Here is a 24,188-nt window from a genome sequence, read left to right on the forward strand (position 1 = left end):
TGCAGTAGCAGGTGAAAGAAATAGAAGCAGAATTGAAAAGGAGAAGAGCCCTTCATCAGATAAGAGGATGATAATTTCGATTTTTTTCCTAATGATTTTTTGAACACAGGAAAGAGGAAAGAAGTAGCAAAGTGTCATGCATGTGACACAAAGGAAGAAGAAGAGGATGAGGACGGAAAAATTGATGAACCTGAAGCTTAGGGATGTCTATTGGAAGACATGAAGGATGAAATTATAGAGGTTGCAGCAGAAACAAAAGAGTTGAGTGCAATAAAGAACATAAAAGAAGAGGATAACAAAGTTGCAGTAGTAAATGAAGAGGTAAAACTTGCAATTTGTGAGTTAATTGGTGATTCTGATTTTCATTTGAATGGAATAGATGGATATGAGGAAGCTAAACAGTATGTTGCAGCAATAAGGAAAAGAGGATTTTCAAATTCTGATGAGATTGAAACTAAAGCTGATTTGTGTTTGAGTGAAATGATAAGTGAAAGTAAAGGAGTTGCAATAGTGGATGAAACTATGGTAAAATTGAATTTTACTTAGTATTGTTATGGATGTGAGAATAATGAGGTATCAACAAAAGAGAATCCTTTAGAGGACATAGATGAACGTGAAAAAGATGATTTACTAATATAGATTGAAAGATAATGGGATGAATTAATTGCAGGTGGAGCAAAAGTTTCAGCAGAAAGTGAACTTTTATGAATGTTTTGTTGAGGTTGATTTATTTAAGGATGTGGGAATAGGGAAGGATATTGCAGCAGTAGAAGTAGAGTGGAATGCATTGATTGTAAGTAAAAGAGATGATACAATTGCTTGTCCTGTTGAAAGCATGAAAGAAGAGAACAAGGATGAAGTTGCAACAAGTGATGAGAAGGTAAAATATTTTCTTATTGAATTTAAGAAAGATGATTTGCATATAGATGAGATGGTTTAATGGATTTTGTTATTATTGATTGGCATGTAGAGAAAGATTTGTATGATATTGCAGAGTTTAGTGCAGATGCATTTTGGAGGAGGTGGCCAAACTATGGTGGGTTGGATCCCACAAGATTAGAGAAGAGTAAGAGTTGCTTTGGATAAAGAGGTCAGATGATGGTGGAACAAATTCCACATTGAGGAAGATTAGTGTGGAGCAAAGTTTGAGGAGGAGGATGCTTATTCTGGCTAGGTGTTGGAAGTGGAGAAAGAAGAACTAGTTGGAGATACCTATTACAGTGATGGAGTTCATTGAAGATTGTAGACAATCTAAGAGGGTGGCTCTACCATCCAACTCTATTTTTTGAGACCAAGATCAAAAAAAAATCCTACCCCAAGTGCCTAATGAAGAAGCATCCAAGGGTGTAGGGCAATCCTGCATCGTCCAAAAATATTGTTATTCTAAATATTAGTTAAAGTTAGGTGAAAAAAATTTCCTACCCCAAGTGCCTGATGAAGCATCTAGGGGTATAGGGCAATCCTGCATTGTCCAAAAATATTGTTATTCTAAATTTAAGTTTAGGTGAATAAAAATAAATGCAACCATCTGTGGGTCTCCATGTACCTAGGAAAGTGCCCAAGGGGGCATATGGGGTTGAGAATATTTAATATTTGTGGCTTGTGTAAAGGCAATTGTGATTTTCAAGAAGGGACACCTTTTTCTATCATTTATCATGCTAGAATCATAGAAATACTCTTCTTGACGTGGGAACAAGTGGAAGAGTCATGCACTCATATTTATTGAATGGATACATAAAAATGGGAAATGATACCTTTTTAGGCACCCACTTGGAAAATTGAGAAGACACCTCTTTAGGTGGCCTCTTGGGGAAGTTGAAAGGTCATCTATTGGCTATGTGTTTCATTTCTTGATTGCCATGTTTTGCTCTCTTAGAGGGGGGCATGAGAATTGCAAGAGGCATAAGAGAAATATAAATAGGGGCTTGGGATAGAGGTTTAGGCATTTAGAGTTGACTCCTTCAATGCAAAGCATAAGTAGGAAGGCTTGTAGCTCTAGCTTGCATATTTGTAAAGCCAATTTGGCAAATATTTTGTAGAGTTTGGAATAATTTATTTCTTTATTCCATTGGAATAATAAATATCAAGTATTTCCTCTTGCCTTTCTTGATTTATTGTTTTGTTGTTGTTGTAGGGTGGAGTGGCCCTTCATCATTGTCATTTTGAGTATGTGTTCTTATTGAAGACTATTGTAGGTATCCCCCTCAAAGTGGCATATTATTATCAAATATTTGTAGCATATGTCCTATTATATTCTTCTATTTTGCAAGTTGTTTCATTACAAGTGGGATCAAAGCATGATCTTGGCATTGTGAAGACAAGGAACAAAGCATTTTTTATCTTGGAGGTCATTTTGGGAAGTGCATCTCTCTAATTTTGGCAAAAATATTATTGATTTTAAAAAAGTTTTCAAGGCCATATTAATGCTCCTACAATATAGATTTTGAGGGCATTTGGAGCATAATGCAAGGAGTTATTGAAAGAAAAAAGAGTTTCCACAAAATTCACTCCCATGGTTGTAAATCACCGATATTTTTCTAAATTATGGAGGGTTAAACAAACACAACTTTATCCACTTACAATCATTATTTGGAGGTAAAATAAGTTAATAAAAAAACTTGGGTTTCCACCAAATTCACTCCCAAGGCTACAAACCAATGAAATTTGCAAACTATTTCAGGGAAGTGATATCTAGGATTTGTTTCGTGTGATTAGTTGCAAAAGAGTTCCCACCAAATTCACTCCCAAGGCTACAAATTAGGAAAAATCTAGGAGATTTTTCTGGAAGTGAGATCTAGGCCCTAGTAAGTTATAGTAAAAACTTTAGATTGATTAGATTTGTTTTGTGTGATTTATTGCAAAATTATTTTCCCCTATCATGGCAAGGCTTGCTACATGAGGCAAAAAAATCCTATCACATTTGGAAAATATTTAGGATGATATAGAGATTGAGGAGATTTCTCTTAATGACATAAAGCATGAAATCACTAAGATTAGGGAAGATATTTCCTCAATGAAGATGGAGATGAAATATCCCCTTACTTTTTATTTTTCAAATTTTTCAGTTTTCAAACACCACAAGAACCCGTTAGGGTTAGAAATGATAATCAAAACACTGCTGAAAGTAATCCTTCCACTTTCTAATCACCAAGAGCCCAGTGTGGGAAGGTGAGAGCATACGGTGACAAGGGGATCGTTAGATTCAATAATCAACTGGAAATTACAATGTTGGGCAGCAAGCCAACCCCTTCCGCTTATCCAACAGGGGATAGAGATTTCAACAACAGTATGGCGGTATGACCTATTAGAATAATATCTTTTTCTTTGTGTTATTAATGGTCATTTAAGTTGTTTCTAATTTCGCCTCTAGTTAACAATTGTTTCTTTTAGAAACATCGTCTTTGTAACTCTATTTAAAGGAGCTTTGTCTCCTTGATTAATTGAACAACATCGATTCTTTGAAATCCATATGCTTTTGCATCTGTATTATGGTATCAGAGCCTTGGTTATTTTCGAAATAATTTTTTCAATTAAAAATTCGTCATGAATTTTTAACAGTTTCTTTTTGAAAAATTTCTTTGTTTATTCGAAATTGCCACTTTGGCAGTTTGTTTTGGCTGCAGCTACTAGGGTTTTCTGGCTATTTTCTGCCCTCTCCCGCGACCCGTCTCTCCTACATTTCGCACAACCACATGACGCGTTTTTTTCCCGCCTACAGATTTTTTTTTCTACCATTTTTGGACGGAAATCTGTATTTACGGCTAGGGTTTTGACCCTCCAGATTCAGTCGAAAAAAAATTTTGACCACAGATTCGTGGTGGGTTTTTCGAGATCTCAACTAGGTCATCGTCATATTTTTTTGGGTGCCTCGATTTTTGTGCCTCAATTTTCGAGCCAACGGATCTAGATTCCGACAACAGATTTTTTCTGGGTTTTTCGCAAGGATTTCTGAGTTGTCTTCGGATTTTTCTGGGTCAGCCGAAATTTTTTTCTTGAAACTCGTGCCCGTCGTACTTCATCTTTTGAAGTATGTACCTGCATCTGCCTCTGAACGCATTGGGATTCGAATTTTTTGAATTCTGTACCAGCACCTCTTAGTTTTTTTGTTTTCCGTGCATTGGGAAACGTGCAAGATGGTGTCATTGACCAACTTGATGTTGGAAGGCAATCAAGTTTTGTGCACTTAGCATCTTCTCACTACCTTGTTTTTCGTGCCTCGAAAAGCGTGAAGATGGCTTATGGGCATCGATGTTTGTTTCGGTTTTTAATATTTTTTAACCTGAAAAAAATTCTGATGGGTTTTAATATTTTTTTCCCTTAAAAAAAAGTCTCTGGGATTTTAAATATTTTTTGTCCTTGAAAAAAAATCATGGGAGGGTTTATGATTTTTTCCTCAAAAATTGTACTTTGCTGCAGTCTATTTTTAGTCGCACTTGGAGTTGTTGTGCGAACATCTGCACTAGTCTCTTGTTTGCGGTCTATTTTCGGGCATCTTGCTCATCTACAATAATTTGGAGGGTTTGCCGATTTTTTCCTCAAAATCCTGACAACTGTTCTTGGTGTGTCTCTAGTTACAGGGAGGAACAGTTCTCCAACATCACGTTGGACGGTTGGTGTTGTTTATATTAAAAATATAACCCAAATAGCTACAGAAAGCTCGAAACACACCAAAAGCCTGAAACTGAACCTGTCACCTATCTATGACTGATGTTGGAAATCATGGATCAACTGGCAGTCTCATCCCTAAAATCTAGGGATGCTCCTAGAAACTAGAAAACACACCAAAATCTCTTGAAACTGAAACCATCTGAAAGGTCATTAATAACCTCACGATTGACAACTGTCACGACCTCCTAAATTTTAGGGATATCCCCTAAAATCTAGGAACTGCTCCAAACTGGCTCCAAACTACCTGTAAAGCCAAAATCCAGTCACTATATGCACTGAATGAGTCCCAATCAACCTCTGCTAGCCTACGAGACTCCAATGATAGGCCAACTCCTCCGCCTCTGATGTCCACTCTAGAAAGGGGACGTAGTTGGCCTATCATTGGAGTCTCGTAGGCTAGCAAAGGTTGATTGGGACTCATTCAGTGCATATAGTGACTGGATTTTGGCTTTACAGGCAGTTTGGAGCAGTTCCTAGATTTTAGGGGATATCCCTAAAATTTAGGAGGTCGTGACAGTTGCCAATCGTGAGGTTATTCATGACCTTTCAGATGGTTTCAGTTTCAGGAGATTTGGGTGTGTTTCCTAGTTTCTAGGAGCATCCCTAGATTTTAGGGATGAGACTGTCAGTTGATCCATGATTTCCAACATCAGTCACAGACAGGTGACAGGTTCAGTTTCAGGCTTTTGGTGTGTTTTGAGCTTTCTGTAGCCATTTGGGTTATATTTTCAATATATTTAAATATTTCCTAAGTTAGCGTTTTAATATTTTAAATAAGGCTATGTCTATAGCCATTTCGGAGTAATAAGGGGTTTTTGGCTTCATCTGGATTCGTATGCCCATGTGTTATAGCTCGTTGGAAAGGTCTTGAACTTTTCTAAATGGTTTTCACTTGTTAGGGTCCTTTTGGCGCTTGGAGTTATTTTATATTGAAAAAGTGGTGTTTTTTCTATACTTGGGTGCCCAATATTGGGAAATATGACTTTATATTAAAGCACACTTTTCATATATCTTTAGGGTTCGATTTGGAAGGAAAGAGATATAAGGAGAAGGAAACCTAATTTCTCATTATCTTTTACATAGTGAAAACTTGTTTGGTGCGATATTGCTCTGGTAGAGCAATTCTTCAATCTGGGACGCAAACCCCATGATTGGTACTAGCTGGGACGTAGCTCTCAGCTATTGATTGGCAGTGGATTCTTTTGGCATTGGCATTATTGGTCAGAGTGTATGCGCTATTCCTTGTGGAGATTCAGATTGCTTGGTGAGGGTTTCAGCAGGGTGGTTGAATTTCCCAACTGGGGCGTGATTGTTTCAGCTTGATGCCACCATTACAGCAGGTACACTTTACGTTGGAAGTGGTGAAGACTTTCATTCAGCCATAGCTGGTGTTCTTGGTTTGTGTTCATCATCTACCCTTCAATTGGTACCATTATTGGATGTAAGCACATCCCCAGTGCGTAGGGAATAATCTGGATATTATAAATCAGAAATCTGCCTGGTACGATTTGTATCAATTCTGATTTAATTGAATGTTCTTACTTGTTTCAACTTCCTTCCTTATTTGTTGTTCTTTATTCATTACTTGCTTATATATTCAAAAAAATACAAAAAGAAACCAAACATTCTGCAACTTCTCTCTATTCTGTAAGACCATCAGCAAAATCACAGGAAAATATAGTTTATTATTTTAAAAATTACAGCAGATCAACAAGGGGATCCATCAGGGATCTTTCAGTGGTATCAGAGCCTACATCTTGCCAGCCTGTAGGGTTTATGAGAAATTGTCACATCTGGGTACTAGATAAAAAGTTGATAATTCATTCCAGCATCTGGGTATTTGATAAAAGGTTTTGATAATTCATATCAGCAACTGGGTAGTTGTCAGCCTACACATTTATGCTTACGGTTGACAGCTGGTAAGACAATACGTTGGCCAAAGTCCCAAAATTGTTGAGAACAAACTTTATTTCGACCTCCGGGATCCGTTGGGATATCAGTTTAATTACAGGTAAATACCATGGCTAGAACTAAAATTGGGCACTCAAAAGTTTCATCTTCTCCAACACGTAAAAGTAGGATGCCTCCTGCCAAGATATTTAATGATACAGTTATGAGCAGCTATCATCAGTATTGTTCTCTTCCTAAGATGATACGTGAGCTCCTTTCCTTCACACAATTTATGGGTGTACCCGGAGCAAACGAACATAACTTGGTAGCTACAAGTTCAGATCAATGGCAAAGAAGGAAAGAAGAATCAACGGTTCAGGAATCAGGAATGGATAGAGAACTTTCATTTAGGGGTAATATACCTCTACATAAGAATGTTTTGGTGCCCTCAAGTTCCGATGAGTGGGACAAGAATTTATGTGATGGTTTTGTTAGACATGTGGATTCAACTCAAGGAGACATTAGGACAGCTTTGGATAATGAATTGTCCTCACCTTCCGTGCAGGGGATTTCCCAAGAGGCAACTGATTTAGAGGTTAGCAATTCTGATTTTCATGACAGCAGTGAGTTACCTTTGCATCAGCTTGAGGTATCAATGTCTACACTTGTACAAGATGGTGCCAATGGGCTGTCACATGAAGGTATTCAAAATTCAGGTACCAATGATGGTTTGAATGTTGAGAACTCATATCATGATGATTCTGATTTTATAGATCAGACCTTAGAATCCAGCCCAGTATGTTCTTTTAGTAGCACTGGACCCCAGGATCGTGAGCCAGTGGGTTGTGCAGACACATGGGATGCAGAAGAGAGTGATGACAGTGCATTTTCAGTAGTATCATCATTGACGGATGTGGTGTTCTCAGAGGCACAGAGCAGCAGTACTTTGGATGAGGTTGTATCCATGGCCGAGTGCATACACGATGTTGACTACAGAGAGGTACAGGATACAGATACAACTTCTTTCCACAATGTAGATTTTGAGTTTGTACAGTTACAGGAGAGCCAACATTCTCGGACTCCTCATCACCTGATTGGACAACTCAAGGTTGATTGTACAGTTATCTCCTTCAGAGGGATTTTATTAGTTATGGTGCTTTGTTGAGGAAAGAGGAGGAAGTTGATATCCTCTCTCAGGAGCTTGAGGCGACTGTTGTTGCATGGGAGGATACCCAGTTGTCCCTTCAGGAAGCGAACTCCAGATTGGAGGAGCTTTCTGATAGATTGAGAGTGGCACAGACATCATCAGCGACAGATACAGTACAGTGTTTGAAAGATCCCAAATGGATCCTTTTGCTGTTGCTGCTGTAAATTCTTAATTAAACATACTATATTTTTGTAATTTTTCGGTGATCTTATAGAATAGATAGAAGTTGCAAAAAGGGATTTTTTCTTTTTGGGTTTTGATGTTATAAATAAAGTAATTGATAAATAGCAACAACTGTGAAATAAAACAGTAAACAATGTTCATATGTAAGAACACTTAAGCAATCTGAAAATACTGCAAATCATACCAGGCAAATAACCTAGTTTTGTATTCAACAAGAATCCATACATTTATTTGGAGTTGTTCTCAATCTGGATTGAAGCCAGATGGAGGAATATTACTGGCAACGAACAAGGAAGACCAAATAAGCTGAATACAACCCTTCCAGCCAACATACAAACAAGGCGTGGTTGCAAAGGAGGCGTGGAAGCTGCTGCAAATCACGTGCCAGCTGAAATAGACCAGCCGCCCTGTTGAAACCCCCAATATGCACGCTGAATCTTCAGGTCAAGAAGATGTGTCTTCTACCTCTGACAATCTCTGTGCAATCTTGGATAAATCCACTGTCAACTCTTGCTGAGGGCTACGTCCCAGCAAGCTCAGACCTGGGGTTTACGTCCCAGACCAAAATCACTCTTCCAGAGCAATTCCCAAATTCGCAAGTTTCAAAATGATCAAAGATACTATCAATTAGGTTTTCATCTCCTTATAACTCCTTTCCCTTTGCAAGTGGAACCCTAAAGAATAATAAAGCTTGCGCTTTATAATTAAAGTGACACTTTCCCAATTATGGCGTCAAACTATAGAAAAATCTCACTTTATTGCGAATAAATAGCTTCAAGCATCCAAAAAGACTCCGGGAGGTGAGAATCATGTAGCAAAGTTCAAGACCTCTCCAACGAGCTATAACACATAGGCATATCAAACCAGATGAAGCCAAAAACCCCTTATTACTCCGAAATGGCTATATAAATAGCCTTATTTTAATTTATTTAATCGCTAACTTAGGAAATATTTAAATATATTAAAATATTTCCATAGATCCAATAATAGCCCAAAATAACCAACCAAACATGAATCTGACTTTGTCACCTATCTGTGACTGATGTCGAACAAGATGGGCCAACTGGCAGTCCCATCCCTAAAATCTAGGGATGCTCCTAGAAACTAGGAAACACACCCAATCTTCCTAAAACTGAAACCATGGTATGGTCCCGTGGAACCTCAAATATGGAAACCGCCACAACCTCCTAAAAAGTAGGGAATCTCCCTAAAATCAAGGAACTGCTCCCAACGGCCCACAAACTGCCTGAAACACCAACTCCGGATATTGAATACCCTGTGTGAGTCTCTATCCACCACTGCCAACCTACGAGACCCCCATAATAGGCTAACTCACATGTCTCTACTAGACAAACTAAAGAGGGGACATGACATTGTTCTACTGTGACACTGCGAGATTCACCATAGAGTTGTGATTTGACTCACGATATTACTCCATCATTGTTTTAATAGGCAACTAGCAGTTTGTCAGCTGGTTGGGAGTATGATACTCCTGTTGACTTGTTTCCTTCTCTGGAAAGCAAATCTTCTTTTACACCTCTTACAGCTGACGAGGGAAACCAGTATGTTTCACCGCAGAGCCACAGTGCTCAGTTGAGGTGTATTTTGGATTTTGAATCTCAAACATATGAGTTGTCTTCGGATTCATGGTTTGAGAGCAGTGGGAGTGATGATGAGTTTGATGGACAAGATTATGACACAGAGCCATTGAGTGAGCCTACGAGAGTCCATTTAGATTACCTCGCGAGGAGTGCACTTCATTTCTCTTTTAGTCCGATTGTAGATGATTGGATGGCTTGCAGATGTGAGTTGGTTTGGGACTTATACTATCCGTGTTGCAATAGTGCTCTCCCATCTTTAGAGGATAGAGTTATTGATTGCAGGCACCTGATCCAGCAGTTTGGGATGGATTGTTTGCGGGATCAGCAAATAATCAACCGTTATGATGAACAGCGACCGTCAGAGTTTTTCATCTCCTTGACACAGAGACTTCATCCAGGATCATGGGGGAAGGATGATGCATGGATTAGCAGGTGTGTTGTTGTGGATGGTTATCACAGGTGTGAGAGTTTCACAGTGGCTGTAGAGAGACACGGTATCGAGGATGCCTCTTACTGTCATTGTCTCTTCATGACAGATGGATGTGGATTTAGTTTTATTTGGGATCCAGGTGTTGATTCATTTGATACAACATCTTATAGGGATTATAGTATGTTGCTCCAGATATTAAGATTATATGGCACTTATATCATAGGAGAGCAACAGGAGCAGTTTATGTCCTACAAGTGGTTTGTGTGGGATCATGGTATAGACATGTGTAGTACCTTTCTTTCGTGGATCCTACATGGGTTGCTTCACTTCAGATGTATAGATGTAGTCGTGGGTGTACAGTGGTTGTTGACACTTGGACGGTATGTTCGGAATTTCACGAGGATGGAGCTGGAGTTTACCCACTATCCATCTCAGTTTATCGAGCAGAGTGGGACGACAGTTGATCCACAGGTTGATTGTCATCAGATAGCTGACGTGGATGAGTTATGTGATGTTACTCCTAGTGAGTACTTTGAGCCAGTTGACGTGGCAGTTTCACCTGATTCTCTAGACAGGGTGATTGTTTCATTGCTGGTTGGTGATTACATAATTTTCGATGCCAGCCTGGATAGTGATGATTTTAGTCAGTATTATATATTGTCTAGTGAGTTGGCATTAGATCTTCCGGCACATCAGCAGCAGTGTGTGGCAGTTGTGTGTCACTTGTGTCAGATGGGGTCAAATCACAGAGGGTCTTCCATGGATTGGCATTCATTGGATATTATGACGAATGTTATGCATGTTGGTGATCACAAACACACTAGTGATCTTGGCATTTATAGATATTTGATCTATGGAGATGATATAGTTTTCCATTTCTCACTTGAGGTATTCAGCGGGAGCTATGCTTTGCTCTGGGACCCAGGCAGTGTTGATTTCACAGCACACGTGCTTCAGCGTTTTGAGGAGCCATTCTAGACCGGGGTATTGCATGTTGTTTATATCAGAGATGAGCAGCAGTTACATGCAATGATTTGTTTATGTCTTATTTGGGATGGTGGAGGATTGGTGTTTCAGTTGCTTGTGGGCAAGCAACTCCGAGAGGGGAGGATTGTCATGTCCCCTTTCTAGAGTGGACACCAGACACGGAGGAGTTGGCCTATCATTGGAGTCTCGTAGGCTAGCAGAGGTTGATTGGGACTCATTCAGTGCATATAGTGACTGGATTTTGGCTTTACAGGCAGTTTGGAGCCAGTTTGGAGCAGTTCCTAAATTTTAGGGATTTAGGAGGTCGTGACAGTTGCCAATCATGAGGTTATTCATGACCTTTCAGATAGTTTCAGTTTCAGGAGATTTGGGTGTGTTTCCTAGTTTCTAGGAGCATCCCTAGATTTTAGGGATGGGACTGCCAGTTGATCCATGATTTCCAACATCAGTCACAGACAAGTGACAGGTTCAGTTTCAGGCTTTTGGTGTGTTTCGAGCTTTTTGTAGCTATTTGGGTTATATTTTTAATATATTTAAATATTTCCTAAGTTAGCGTTTTAATATTTTAAATAAGGCTATGTCTATAGCCATTTCGGAGTAATAAGGGGATTTTGGCTTCATTTGGATTCGTATGCCCATGTGTTATAGCTCATTGGAAAGGTCTTGAACTTTTCTAAATGATTTTCACTTGTTAGGGTCCTTTTGGCGCTTGGAGTTATTTTATATTGAAAAAGTGGTGTTTTTTCTATACTTGGGCGCCCAATATTGGGAAATATGACTTTATATTAAAGCGCACTTTTCATATATCTTTAGGGTTCGATTTGGAAGGAAAGAGATATAAGGAGAAGGAAACCTAAATCCTCATTATCTTTTACATATTGAAAACTTGTTTGGTGCGATATTACTCTAGTAGAGCAATTCTTCAATCTGGGACGCAAACCGCATGATTGGTATTGGCTGGGACGTAGCCCTCAGCTATTGATTGGCAGTGCATTCTTTTGGCATTGGCATTATTGGTCAGAGTGTATGCGCTATTCCTTGTGGAGATTCAGATTGCTTGGTGAGGGTTTCAGCAGGGTGGTTGAATTTCCCAACTGGGGCGTGATTGTTTCAGCTTGATGCCACCATTACAGCAAGTACACTTTACGCTGGAAGTGGTGAAGACTTTCATTCAGCCATAGCTGGTGTTCTTGGTTTGTGTTCATCATCTACCCTTCAGTTGGCACCATTATTGGATGTAAGCACATCCCCAGTGCGTAGGGAATAATCTAGATATTATAAATCAGAAATCTGCCTGGTACGATTTGTATCAATTCTGATTTAATTGAATGTTCTTACTTGTTTCAACTTCCTTCCTTATTTGTTGTTCTTTATTCATTACTTGCTTATATATTCAAAAAAATACAAAAAGAAACCAAACATTCTGCAACTTCTCTCTATTCTGTAAGACCATCAACAAAATCACAAGAAAATATAGTTTATTATTTTAAAAATTACAGCAGATCAACAAGGGGATCCATCAGGGATCTTTCATTTGGGTATCTCTAGAAGTTTTGCAGTTTCTGGGAGGGTTGGTGGCAGACTCATCCCAAGTGGCAGAGTTAGTGGCAGGCTCTTGTTTTCTGTTGCAGCGTGTTCTGAGAAGAAGGGGGCAACCTTCTCTGTTATTTCTCTTCGTAGTTAGAACGATGACCATTAAGGGAGGGTATTAGAATAATATCTTTTTCTTTGTGTTATTAATGGTCACTTAAGTTGTTTCTAATTTCGCCTCTAGTTAACGATTGTTTCTTTTAGAAACATCGTCTTTGTAACTCTATTTAAAGGAGCTTTGTCTCCTTGATTAATTGAGCAACATCGATTCTTTGAAATCCATATGCTTTTGCATCTATATTATGACCAGCCAATTACAGAATCCAAGAAACTGAAATAAGCAACAATCACTCGACCACTTGTTCAGTGGGAGGACTAAAAATGAAACGTACAATCTACTCAACCGCTTATTCAGCGGGAGGAAAGTTTTACAATAACATAAGATAGGCGGCAAAGCCAGGCTCTTCCACTCATTCAGTGGGTCAAGTGTTACAATCTAGAAAGAAACAGCTCTTAGTACTACTAATCAGCTTTACAATATATAGCATGAGATTTTAGAATAATAACATCACTGTCCATCGCTGCAAATGATAAGATATGCACTCCAAAACCACCAAAGACTAACCACTCCAAAAAATACACTTCTAACTATCAATCTTCAGAATCAGATATGCAAGTAGCACGCTGGAAATACGCAGACCAGCAAATGCAAAACTCACAAAAATGCTCACAACTTTGCTCACACTCAACAAATTGACCCCAAATCAAATGCAAATGAAAGCTAGGAGATAAGCGATTAAGCTAGAACTGACAAAACACAACAAAGAGATGCAAAACTATTTTGCATACATCCCAAGGCAGCTTTAGCATGGTACGGCTAGGGCGAAAATTCGATTTGCATTATAAAATTAATGACTCCAAGATAAGCACTAAAAAATTACAGGAATGATCGCCTAGAGAATAGAGAAATAACAAGCTGATACCCAGAACCGGCAGGTGACCACGCAGAGACTTATGAGAAAAACACACCTACAAAACACTGAAAACTAGCAACCTGGAACTCACACCCAGCAATCCAAAATCAAAAAACTTCGAACACAAACTTCGCAATGAATTCCATCTATTCTCCTGAGTGAAGAACAGTCCCACAGTCTCAACTAGTCGCTATCTTTCAAGTGAGAAGCTAAGCATTCAATCTAGGAGGTAAGCATTCTTCGAAGCATTCAAACGGCATTTCAGCAGCACTTCATTATAATATTCATGGATAGTCTCAAATGAAGGCCAAGACACTTATTTATAACTTCCTCTCCAAATCGAACTTCCTTTCCCTCCAACATGGGATTAAACAGCAACATTCAAATTTCCTTTAATTTGTGTTTCATTTCATTCCCTCATCAAATCGCCCAAGGAATAATAATAATATTTTATTTAGCAACAAATACATTATTCCCCCAAGTGGATGCCAACTTTAGCCAATGCTAAAATAATATTAAGTATAAACCTTTTTAATGAGAATTTCCTCCAAAGGCGTCCAACCATAAGCTATAAAATTTAACTGCATTTTGGCACCCCATTATGAAGGTAAAATATTTTGCCAAATAGACAGGATAAAAATATTTCTCCTCTCCAAGTCATCCAACTCTAAATAAAATAAATATAAGGCTTAACCATTAAAATATACCTTCTTCAATTACTGACAACTTATCTGAGCTGGAACACAGGACCTTGCCAAAAATAGTACTTACTATAAATAGCATACTGCTAAAAATAGAAAGTTCTCCCAAAGTGATTTTAATCACATTTCAAGCAGTCGTCGCAACTTACTAAAAATGGTAAGTTCGGAAAATGTCTTCAGATTGATTTGCATGTTATACCATCACGAAACTCTCAAAAAACCCAGAGAAATAAGCTGCCCTTACCTCCACTTACTAAAAATAGTAAGTCTGCCAAACTCCACTTCTTGTTATGCATGTACCATCATTGCGAAGCTTTCTGAAAACCCAAAAGGAATCCAGAATCAAAACTGTAAAACTCCAACATGCAAGCCACCAAAACTACCAAAGCATCTTCCTAGAAAATAAGAAACCCTAATTATGCCTCTGACTGACCAACAGGTCTCGAGATTGGCCAACAGTCCCCAAAACAAACTAGAGCGTAAAAGGGGACATTACAGGAGATGACAACCACATGAGAAGTGATCATTGCATTATTGAGAAAAATGGATTCCCTTCTGAGTTATATGGAATCTAAGGGAGTAGTTTCACATCATAAGATTTGGGAAAAAAGAAGAGGAAGGAGGAGAAAAAGAACAAGGAAGAGGAAAAGAAGCACAAGAAGAAAAGGATGAAGGATAAAATCACTAAGGTTAAGTAAGATATTTCATCAATTAAGATGGAGATGATAGCCACAAGAGAAGTGACAACTGCATTATTGAGGAAAATAGATTTGGAAAAAAGAAGAGGGAGAAGGAGAAAAAGAACAAGCAAGAGGAAAAGAAGAAGCACGAGAAGAACAAGAAGAAGAAGAATAAGAAAAAGAACAAGAAGAGTCAAAGTTTCCTACACCAACTAATCTATAGGAAGTTATAGATGTGTATTCAACAATTGTTGGGGATGTGAAATAAGTATTGCTTCCCAAAGTAGATCATGTTCATGCCATTCAAATAGTTACAAGGCACTACCCTTCACCCATCAACTCTTCCTTGAGGGTGCACCCAAAAGTTAGAGCAATAGAACACACTCAACACCAGCAAGAGTTACCTTTTAGCCTCAAGGAGAACAAGGTAAAAGAACAAGACATAATGAAGAAGCAAGTAGATCAATGCAAAATTCTACACAAACAATGCCACCTAAGCTAGATGAAAAGAAAAAACCCATCTTAGAGCCTAAGTCACTTTTCCAAACATGCATGAAGAAGTTTAGAGTTGGGACAGTCACAAAGTACCTAATCAAATGGATATATTTTTCTGTCAAAGTTGCAACATGTCAAGATGAAGATTTTAACTCAAAACATCCACAATTGATTAGCTTAGAGGACAGAACTTGTGGAAGAGGGGAGCATGCTATGCCCTTAATCCTATAGATGTATAGTGTTATGAGTGAATGGCTTGTAGCCACCCTAACTCTTAATTAAGCTTACAATCACCAATATAGTCTTATATAAGAGTTAAGTCAGCCTACATGGCATCCAAGAAATAAGTAAGGTATATATAGGAGGTAGAGGTTAATTATTAGCATCATACGGAGTATTGTGTTCTTATGAAGACTACATGGCATCCAAGGAATAAGTATGGTATATATGGGAGGTAGAGATTAATTATTAGCATCATATTGAGTATTATGTTCTTATGAATACTATAAAAGGTATCCCCATTAAAGTGGATTAGGATGTTTTCCCCTCATATGGCATATTATTATCAAGTATTTGTTACATTTGCCTATTGTGCAAGTTGTTTCACTACATTAAACTTTTAATCCATGCTAAATCACCCAATGTGGTGATGGTGGTCTCGTTGCATTCTTTTAATTATCATTTTATACTATGTGTAGATAATACATGTTGAAATGGAATCACTTGATAATGCTCATTTTGATATGCTGTATAGATATAATATACTTCCAATACTCGAAAATATCAATATCATGGTGTTCTCGCCTTGTATGTTAGAACAAGAGTTCATGTTTACCTTATTTCTTGGGAATTATGTGCCTTCCAAAGGTTCTTGTCCAGCTAATGTTGAGTCCATAGATGCTCTTTGGTCCAATTTGTTTTCACTTAATACAAAAATTGAGGGAGCTATGCCTTGTTGATGGCAAAAATTAAGTTGGTTGGTTTTAGACTTATTATTTTTCAGCGAGCTACAGTTGCAAGCCAGAGTCCACAATTTGAATTGCAAGAAGTCCAAAGTTTAGAGCTGCTAGGACCTTTTGCCTATTGCAATGTAATTTAGACACCAAAGTCCAAATCTCAATGTGCTTAGAGTTCAAAGTTGTCTAGACATTTAGCATGGTGCAGAATGTAATTTGGTTCATCGTTAGAGTTTTCAAGTTAGTCAAAGTTCAACCCTAGAGTGGAAGTTTGCATGTTGTCAAATGTTGATTATACTCCATAGTACAAGATACATGTTGCTTGTTGGCCTCCAAAGTATGAGGTGATGGGCTTTTTTATTGTCTTCTTCATAAGTTTGATAAACCGCTATTTCCTAAGAACCTCAGACTTTTACATTGAAACCACAATACTTTTCTTAGTATTAAGACCATTCGATAAGTACTAAGCATATTTACTTATGAATGTTAGATATAATATGTGTGCATAACTATTGATTAAAATATGATGAAATGATGTGATTATTGTTATGAGGAGTGTTTCTAGGAACTGACATGTTGTTGCAGTAAAAGTAGTCAAAGCATCATGCAGATTTCATGCAGCCAAGTACCTGCAGAAACAACACGTGTTCCTACAGCCAGGAAGCACAGGGAACAGAAATGAACATTTCAAGTGCTAAGGTGGCTATTAAAATGGCATCATAAGACTTCTATCTGCAACAGACATCTCCAACACCTTGGATACTTCCATCATAATTGATTCAACAGTTTCTATTACGTTTTTCTAATAGTTATTAAAGTCCTTTACATTGGATATGCAGTTCCATTAGGACTCTTTTTTCTGTTATGTTCCCTAGTTAAATAATCCTCTTCCTATATATTAGGAATGAGTGACAGCTTAGGACTACTTTGTTAGAATAAAGTATATAAATACAATGTGGTAGATAAACCACAGGTCGACAATTCTGTAAATTTCTCTGTTTTCAGCAATATATGATTTTCTGCATTTGATTGACTTCATGAATAGGTATATGAGAGAATCTTTGGCATAGTAACTTTGTTCAGCAGTTAGTACAGTGAGTACACATATCCAAGTCAGGGCCCACTTGAGGTAAGGTTCTACTTAGTAGTTTATTTTCAACATTTTTGTGATTTAGTTTGATAAATAGTTTACATAGTTTTATGTTTTCAGACTCCTGCAACAACTAATTGAATTGTCTTATAGCAAGGTTGCATGGGTACGGGGGTACTCGGAGACATTGGAAACTGGTACCGGTACCGGTACGCCTATTTTTTCAAAATAGGAGACGGGGGTACTTGGAGACGCCAAATTTTTTTAAAATATAATTTAATAATTTATAGAAAATCTGAAAATATAATGACATTGAACTTTCAAAAAAGAATTAACATTCACTTTGAAGTTTAAGTACACAAATGTGAAATGAGTCAAATCAAAATGTCATACAAATGTCTGAAAATGGGGCTCATGTCGGTGGTTTTTGCTTCTGCCAATGCATCGCGTCAAACTTTTTTACTTTTGTGCGTGTTATTTAGGGTGGAGACGTGAGGGTTCATTGACGTGGAGTCTCCTATGTGTAGAGACATCTCCTGATGGGTCTCCGGTATGGGAGACTCGTACCAGTCTCCGGTACGTGTTCTAGGGGGATGGGTACGGGTACCCATGCAACACAGTATTATAGGAATAATTTAGTATTGACCTGTCAATTGCTTTTCATTTCTAGTTGATAATTGCCTTCGTTGTAATTACTCTTTAATCCATGATTGTAATTTCACAGTTCAGTAGGACTGTATCTTCTTTCAATAAAAGTTGTAGGTTAATTGATTCTTAGACTGCAACATAGCTTAGGCATCTCATAGTGTATACATAGTACTAACTCTATCTCAAGTTCACAAACCTGGCTGACAATTTAATGTACCCTACGATTAATTGGTGGTTGATTAGCATAGGATAACTTCATCTCTAAGTTGCACAGCCAATCTACTTAGCCTGAATCATTAATCAAGATAGGGAGCCACACATGAGGTGAGATCACACCAAAGTAAAACTTGGCCATATGTTTTGCATGCCTTCCAAAATGTAGATTGGGGCCTAAAACCCAAATTTGTAGCATCTAGGCTCAACATTAGGGAAGAAAATAGTAGTTGCAAATTGCAACCCAAACTTTAGGTGTTGCAAGATGCAACCTACACCCAAGGTCCAAGTCATGTAAGTTAGACTAAAGTCCAACCTTCTTGCAGACTAAATCTTGAAGATCGAACTTTTGCAGTTTTGCACAAGGTTTACAGAGCCTCAAGATGTCAAGGGAGTGGCTTTGCACACATGTTCCGGTGGTTCATAGGATTTCTGGGGAACCCCAAGTCTCCTCCATATCTCACATTAGTATTCTTCATGCTGTTTTGTTTTAAGATGTTTTTAAGACTTCCACTTGTGCCACCTTGCATTGTGCATTGATGTGAATACCATGTGTCTCATTGCATGATGTTGTGACAACTTCGGCACAAAGAAATGCAATGTGGCTTGCATGATACCACTTTTTATTGTGAAAAAATTGTTCATCCTAGTTTAACCATTAATGTCTTGGGAATAAGCTTGTGGCATTACATTTCCAGACTATACAAGTGAAGATAGTACATGTGTACATAAAGTGTCAAGTATTTAAATTTAATCTTCAGTTCTTTACTAATCCAAGAAAATACACTGTGATTTTGCAAAGTTCTGTTGTAAATGGATGTTCTTACAAGTCTCATTGACCTACTTTGGTCCCTCCTGGACAAAAATAATTTGTATTCTTCATTCTGTGTTTTCAGGTCTTTAGATTTCTATGACACACTTTAGTCTTGATAGCTCCCGATAAGCTGCATTATAAAATGGAACTTAAAAAAGGCAGCACAGTTAGTTTTCCCTGTTAAGAACTTCTTTTAACTACTTCAATCGAATTCTCAATAAATAAATGAAGTAATCTAAAATAAGATATGCACCTGTCATTTGGATCTTTAACCACAGCAGTCCACTCCACCAGATTTAGGCACCGTGGAGCATCACCAACCATAAGCTTTCTTACTGTAGACCATATTCCATCTGCCCCAACAAGAAGCCTTGCTTTTACAACCTTAATATGCTTTTCAGTATCATCCTTGTCACTAACATATTCAAAATGGGCTTCTATCCCATCCTGAAAAACAAATGATAAAAGTGAAAATTATAGATATTTCATTTATCTCTTCATGGAACAGATCATCAGTATCAATGAGACCAAATAAAATAAAAAAGCATAGACATAAGTTTGCCTAGGGCACATTTCATCCATAACATGAAGTATATGTCAAATAGCAAGCTCAGAATTTGGTTAACTGCCTAGTTTATCCTCATGATGGCTCACATAGAGTGATCCAAAATGTCAATGTTAATTATTGCTACACAGTTTTCTCCAAAAACTTTGCAAATCACTATTATGTACTGTGAAAATTTAACACTTCAAAAAAACATGTAGAAATGTTGTTTTATTGTCATTTTCGAGTCTCCAAAAAATCAGAAATCAAGCAAGAAAAAGGGAATAAGTCTTTTAGCTATCCCAGCGTTGGTAAGTAAGGCATCAAGACAGAATTGTTCTGACTTAGCTTGCAATCATAAAAAAGGTTTCATAGCCAATATCCACATAATTAACAAGTCACAATCATTTGTCTCAATTAATCACCAATTGGTACAAGATTTAAGAGAAGAATCTATCACATTATGAAAGAGAAGAATCTAACATATATACAACATTACTTGTATATAACCTCCTCTCTTTTTGCTTGAATGGCAATGCTTCCATGTAGGATCTATTGTACATATGTTGTCATTGATGTCAAGGCCGCATGAGGGAGTCTGTTGATATCATGATGGAATGCTCTCTTACAAAATATTAATGCTTTCATTATAAAAGCAACATTGGGAGTATGTATCGGAATCACCTATTCTTGAATGTCTAGTGCATTTGCAGAAGTCTGCAAGTGTCTGCATTAAGTTACTTAGGTTTGTTGCTCAAAGGGATTTTATGTATCAAGTTGCACTGTCATTGATCTTGATACCACATTCTACCTATAATGTCTCAATTTACAGGTTCTTTTGCAATGCAGTTGGAGCTGACTTTCAAGGTGTGTCAACTAGTTCTAAGGAGTATTTTGATGTTGTCAGTGTGCTCAGAAGGTTTATTGGAGATGTTTGACACTGTTGTCATTTTATGACACCCTTGGTCCATCAATGAGAACCGATCAGAGATATGTTCTATGGACCAGCGCTGCCTTAGTTGATCAAAGAGAAAACAACAAAATCATGAAGTGTGAAGTGTTGTCTTGTCAGAAGGAAGTTCCTAAGTCCTCTTCCCCGGAATCCCAAGGTTCCCAAGTTCCTAAGTCTTCTCTTCCCCAGAACTTCGGAACCCCGAAGTTCCTAAGTCCTCTCCCCTGGAACTCCGGAACCCGGAAGTTCCCTAGTTCCTAAGTCTTCTCTTCCCCGGAACTCCAGAACCCCGAAATTCCCAAGTTCCTAAGTCTTCTCTTCCCCAGAACTCCAGAACCCCGAAGTTCCCAAGTTGCTACGTCCTCAACCCTGGAACTCCAAAACCCCGAAGTTCCCAAGTTCCTAAGTCCTCAACCCCGGAACTCCGGAACCCAAAGTTTCCAAGTTCCTAAGTCCTCTTCCCCGGAACTCCAAAACCCCGAAGTTCCCAAGTTCCTAAGTCCTCAACCCCGGAACTCTAGAACCCCGAAGTTCCCAAGTTCCTAAGTACTCTTCCCCGAAACTCCGGAACCTCGAAATTCTCATGTTCCTAAGTCCTCTTCCCCGGATCTCCAGAACCCCGAAATTCACAAGTCTTCCGAATTCCAACGACTTTCAACAGTTCTAGATGGCGTGATCAACACTCAAAGCTCTTAATGCTCCAACTCTTGCGACTTGTAAATTTTCTTTCGTGGAGCTACAACGGTGCATTTAACAATTTTTTGCAGGATTTCCATCAAGTAGAGTACAAGGCCATGCTTATTTATGGTTACCTATTGACCTTCATGTCATGCCTGCATGCTCTGACTTTGGAATGTCAAGCAATCCACCTTCTAGAAGTACCTTTCTTCTTGGGATTGCCTTGCCAGGGTATGGTCAAGTTGCTTGCATGTACACCATGTCAGGTGCATGCACTTCCCTGCATTCCTTGACTGACATTCCTCTGCACACACAAGGGTCAAGGCTTCTCTTCCTTGACCAATGGTCTCTCCTATGCAACCAGTTTTCTATATAAAGGTTGTTAAGCCTCATTGTAAAGGGTTCTCCCCCTGCTGGTTTGAGCTATACTATACTCTTTCATTACTCTTGAAGACTTTTTATTTATCTTGCAATTCTGCAAATGTAAGTTTGGCCATTGGCCTTATAATGAATTGAAATCATCATTCTCGCCTTACTTAAACTTATTTATGTTGTGTATGTGTTCTTACCTTCATTGTAAGTGTATGTTTGTGGCTTTCTTTCACATATATGTCTTGTTAACCTGCTTCTGGGTGTGACTTGTGGGAAACCTTCTCCCCTCTTGACATTCAGCAAGTTCTAACCTCCATACATGCGTTAAGGTCATTCATGCAACTGAAGTTTGTGCATCTCCTGGGTATTTCAGTTGATTCTTTGTGCCATTTCGGGTGGGGAGAGAAACATCTCTTATCTTGGTGCATCACCTCCTTTCATTTTAAGCATTTCTCTATTCCCTTTTCCTCTACAAGATGTTAGGATAGGTTCAAAAGTATATTTTGGAGTGTTGAGTTGGTTCAGCACCCACACCTAGAATGAGAAGGAATCTGACCTTCTCTGGATATTCAACCCCCTTGCGTAAGGTCCCACACTTCGGGGTTGTTTCCATGTTTCACAAGGTTGCTGAGTTGATAGCTCAACAAGGGTGCAAACTTTTGTGATAACAAACACTTTAAGGAGGGATTTTGGACAATTTGTCTATACTATTTATTGTAAGTGTCAGTTTTGGACACCAACTTGGCAGTTGGCAAAGTTACTATGTTTAGATAGTTGGTGATTTCTTGATTTGATGGTTTCTTGGAGACATAAGGTGTTTTGACATAAGTTTTTAAATAATGTTGAATAATAGAGTAAATTTAATATTTAACTAACATTATTTAATTTAATTAAGTGACTTATTTGGCAACTTAGAGAGACATAAGATTTATTTAAAGTCAAATTAAAAGGTTGCACAACCTTGATTAGAGCATTGAGCTTGAAGTTATAAAAAGCTGTTTTAAAGCTTATTTGATCTATGTTAAAGATTATAATATTTTGTCTTTGGAGAAAAACCTTGGGGTTTTGAGGATTGTTTGTTTCATCCTTTTGGAGAAGGAAAACCCTTCTGAAGATCGGCTTTGGTGGTGAGAGATTCTGGTTGATGTTGTGGGATTCATGCAGAGTCTCAAGTTGGGCGTGATTGCAGAATTTGACTTTGGACATATAATGACAAACAAAACTCACATTTAAAGACAGCACTAAAGACAAAAAAGAATATAATCCGTCCTTGGCTTCTCTGGGCATATCTACTCTTTTAAGCAGGCCATGGCAGCAGTAAAGACAAACTTCAGATAGGACAAATTGGTAAGGCAAAAAAAGAAGAATGTAATTAGTTTTTAAATGTGGTTGATGGGGTTTTGCTAGAGGAAATCATGGGCTTCATAAGGGAATTGCAAGATATTAAAAATAGAGATCAGTGTGGGAAATACAAGGATTTGTGCACGAGCTAGCAAGAAAATTGAAGTCAAGATTTATTTAAACTGAAAAGTCTTGTTGGGTCAGCACATGAATGGTGTAATTCTTGTTGAGAGTATGATTATTAAAATTGGTTGACTCCTCTTTCAGATCAGCTAGAAGACAATAGAAACAATTTTTTGGATGTTTTGAACTCTTGGCATTTTGTGAACACCCTTTTCCAGTTCACGTGAGATACTCCTGGGTCGCAGCTTGGTGTATAGAAAAGACAAATATTGAAACTCCTTTTTGATGAGACATGGACTTCAGGGTGTGGCATGAAGAGTTCATTTCTTTCATGAGAGTTGAATCAATGTGTTGGGTAAATAGGAGTGGCAAAGGGTTAAGACTTAGTGACTGAAGTTTTTGTTAGCCATTGTTCCTTGGGCACATAGAGCTCACTGCTAAGCACTCCGATTTTATCAGCTAGTCATGGGACAAATTTGATCAAATCACAGGTCGATTCTTGGCATGAAGCTAGACAACACTCAACCATCTATCTCAGGTCATTAGTTTGCCTCTACCTTTAATATCTCTGCTGCATGTATATGCTGGGTGCAATGGATGGGAGGAATATTATATTCTGTTGGGCAATGAAATCTGAAGAAGACTAAATTCTGATTTGTCAAGGCAACCGGATCATGCATGGATTGATTTTGAAAAATGACAAATGTATTTTCAAGATTTTTGAACTGAAGGTTTGTCATTGAATTTTGAACTATCACTTGACTGTAATATCAAACAAGAGGTCAGAAATCTCCTATTGTTTATCTTTGAAATATGTTAGCTGTGTCATTAAATGCAATTACTCAGTTCAAATTATAATATTTATCTGCCTTTTCATCGAATATCTAGAGGACTGTCATTGCATTTCTATGCATATAATTAACAACAAACTTAGTTCAGCAAATATACTCTGTCATTATTGCAATCTGAGAAATAGTTCAGCACATCTTTAGCATGCCTAAGTTGATCAAAGAGAAAACAATGGAATCATGAAGTGTGAAGTGTTGTCTTG

At 38.0% G+C, this 24,188-nt stretch overlaps 1 protein-coding gene across 1 annotated transcript in view; it reads right to left on the bottom strand.

Moving 5' to 3' along the window:
• LOC131037956 (zeaxanthin epoxidase, chloroplastic) overlaps positions 1-24,188 on the bottom strand; it is a 101,784-nt gene that overhangs the window by 32,084 nt on the left and 45,512 nt on the right. The window contains exon 3 of the mRNA XM_057970223.2: positions 19,381-19,574. Within this exon, the coding sequence (XP_057826206.1) occupies positions 19,381-19,574 (194 nt within the window). The remainder of the gene's footprint in view (positions 1-19,380; positions 19,575-24,188) is intronic.

This window comes from Cryptomeria japonica, chromosome 9, assembly GCF_030272615.1.
Source record: "Cryptomeria japonica chromosome 9, Sugi_1.0, whole genome shotgun sequence".
NCBI classification, from domain to species: Eukaryota; Viridiplantae; Streptophyta; class Pinopsida; order Cupressales; family Cupressaceae; genus Cryptomeria; species Cryptomeria japonica.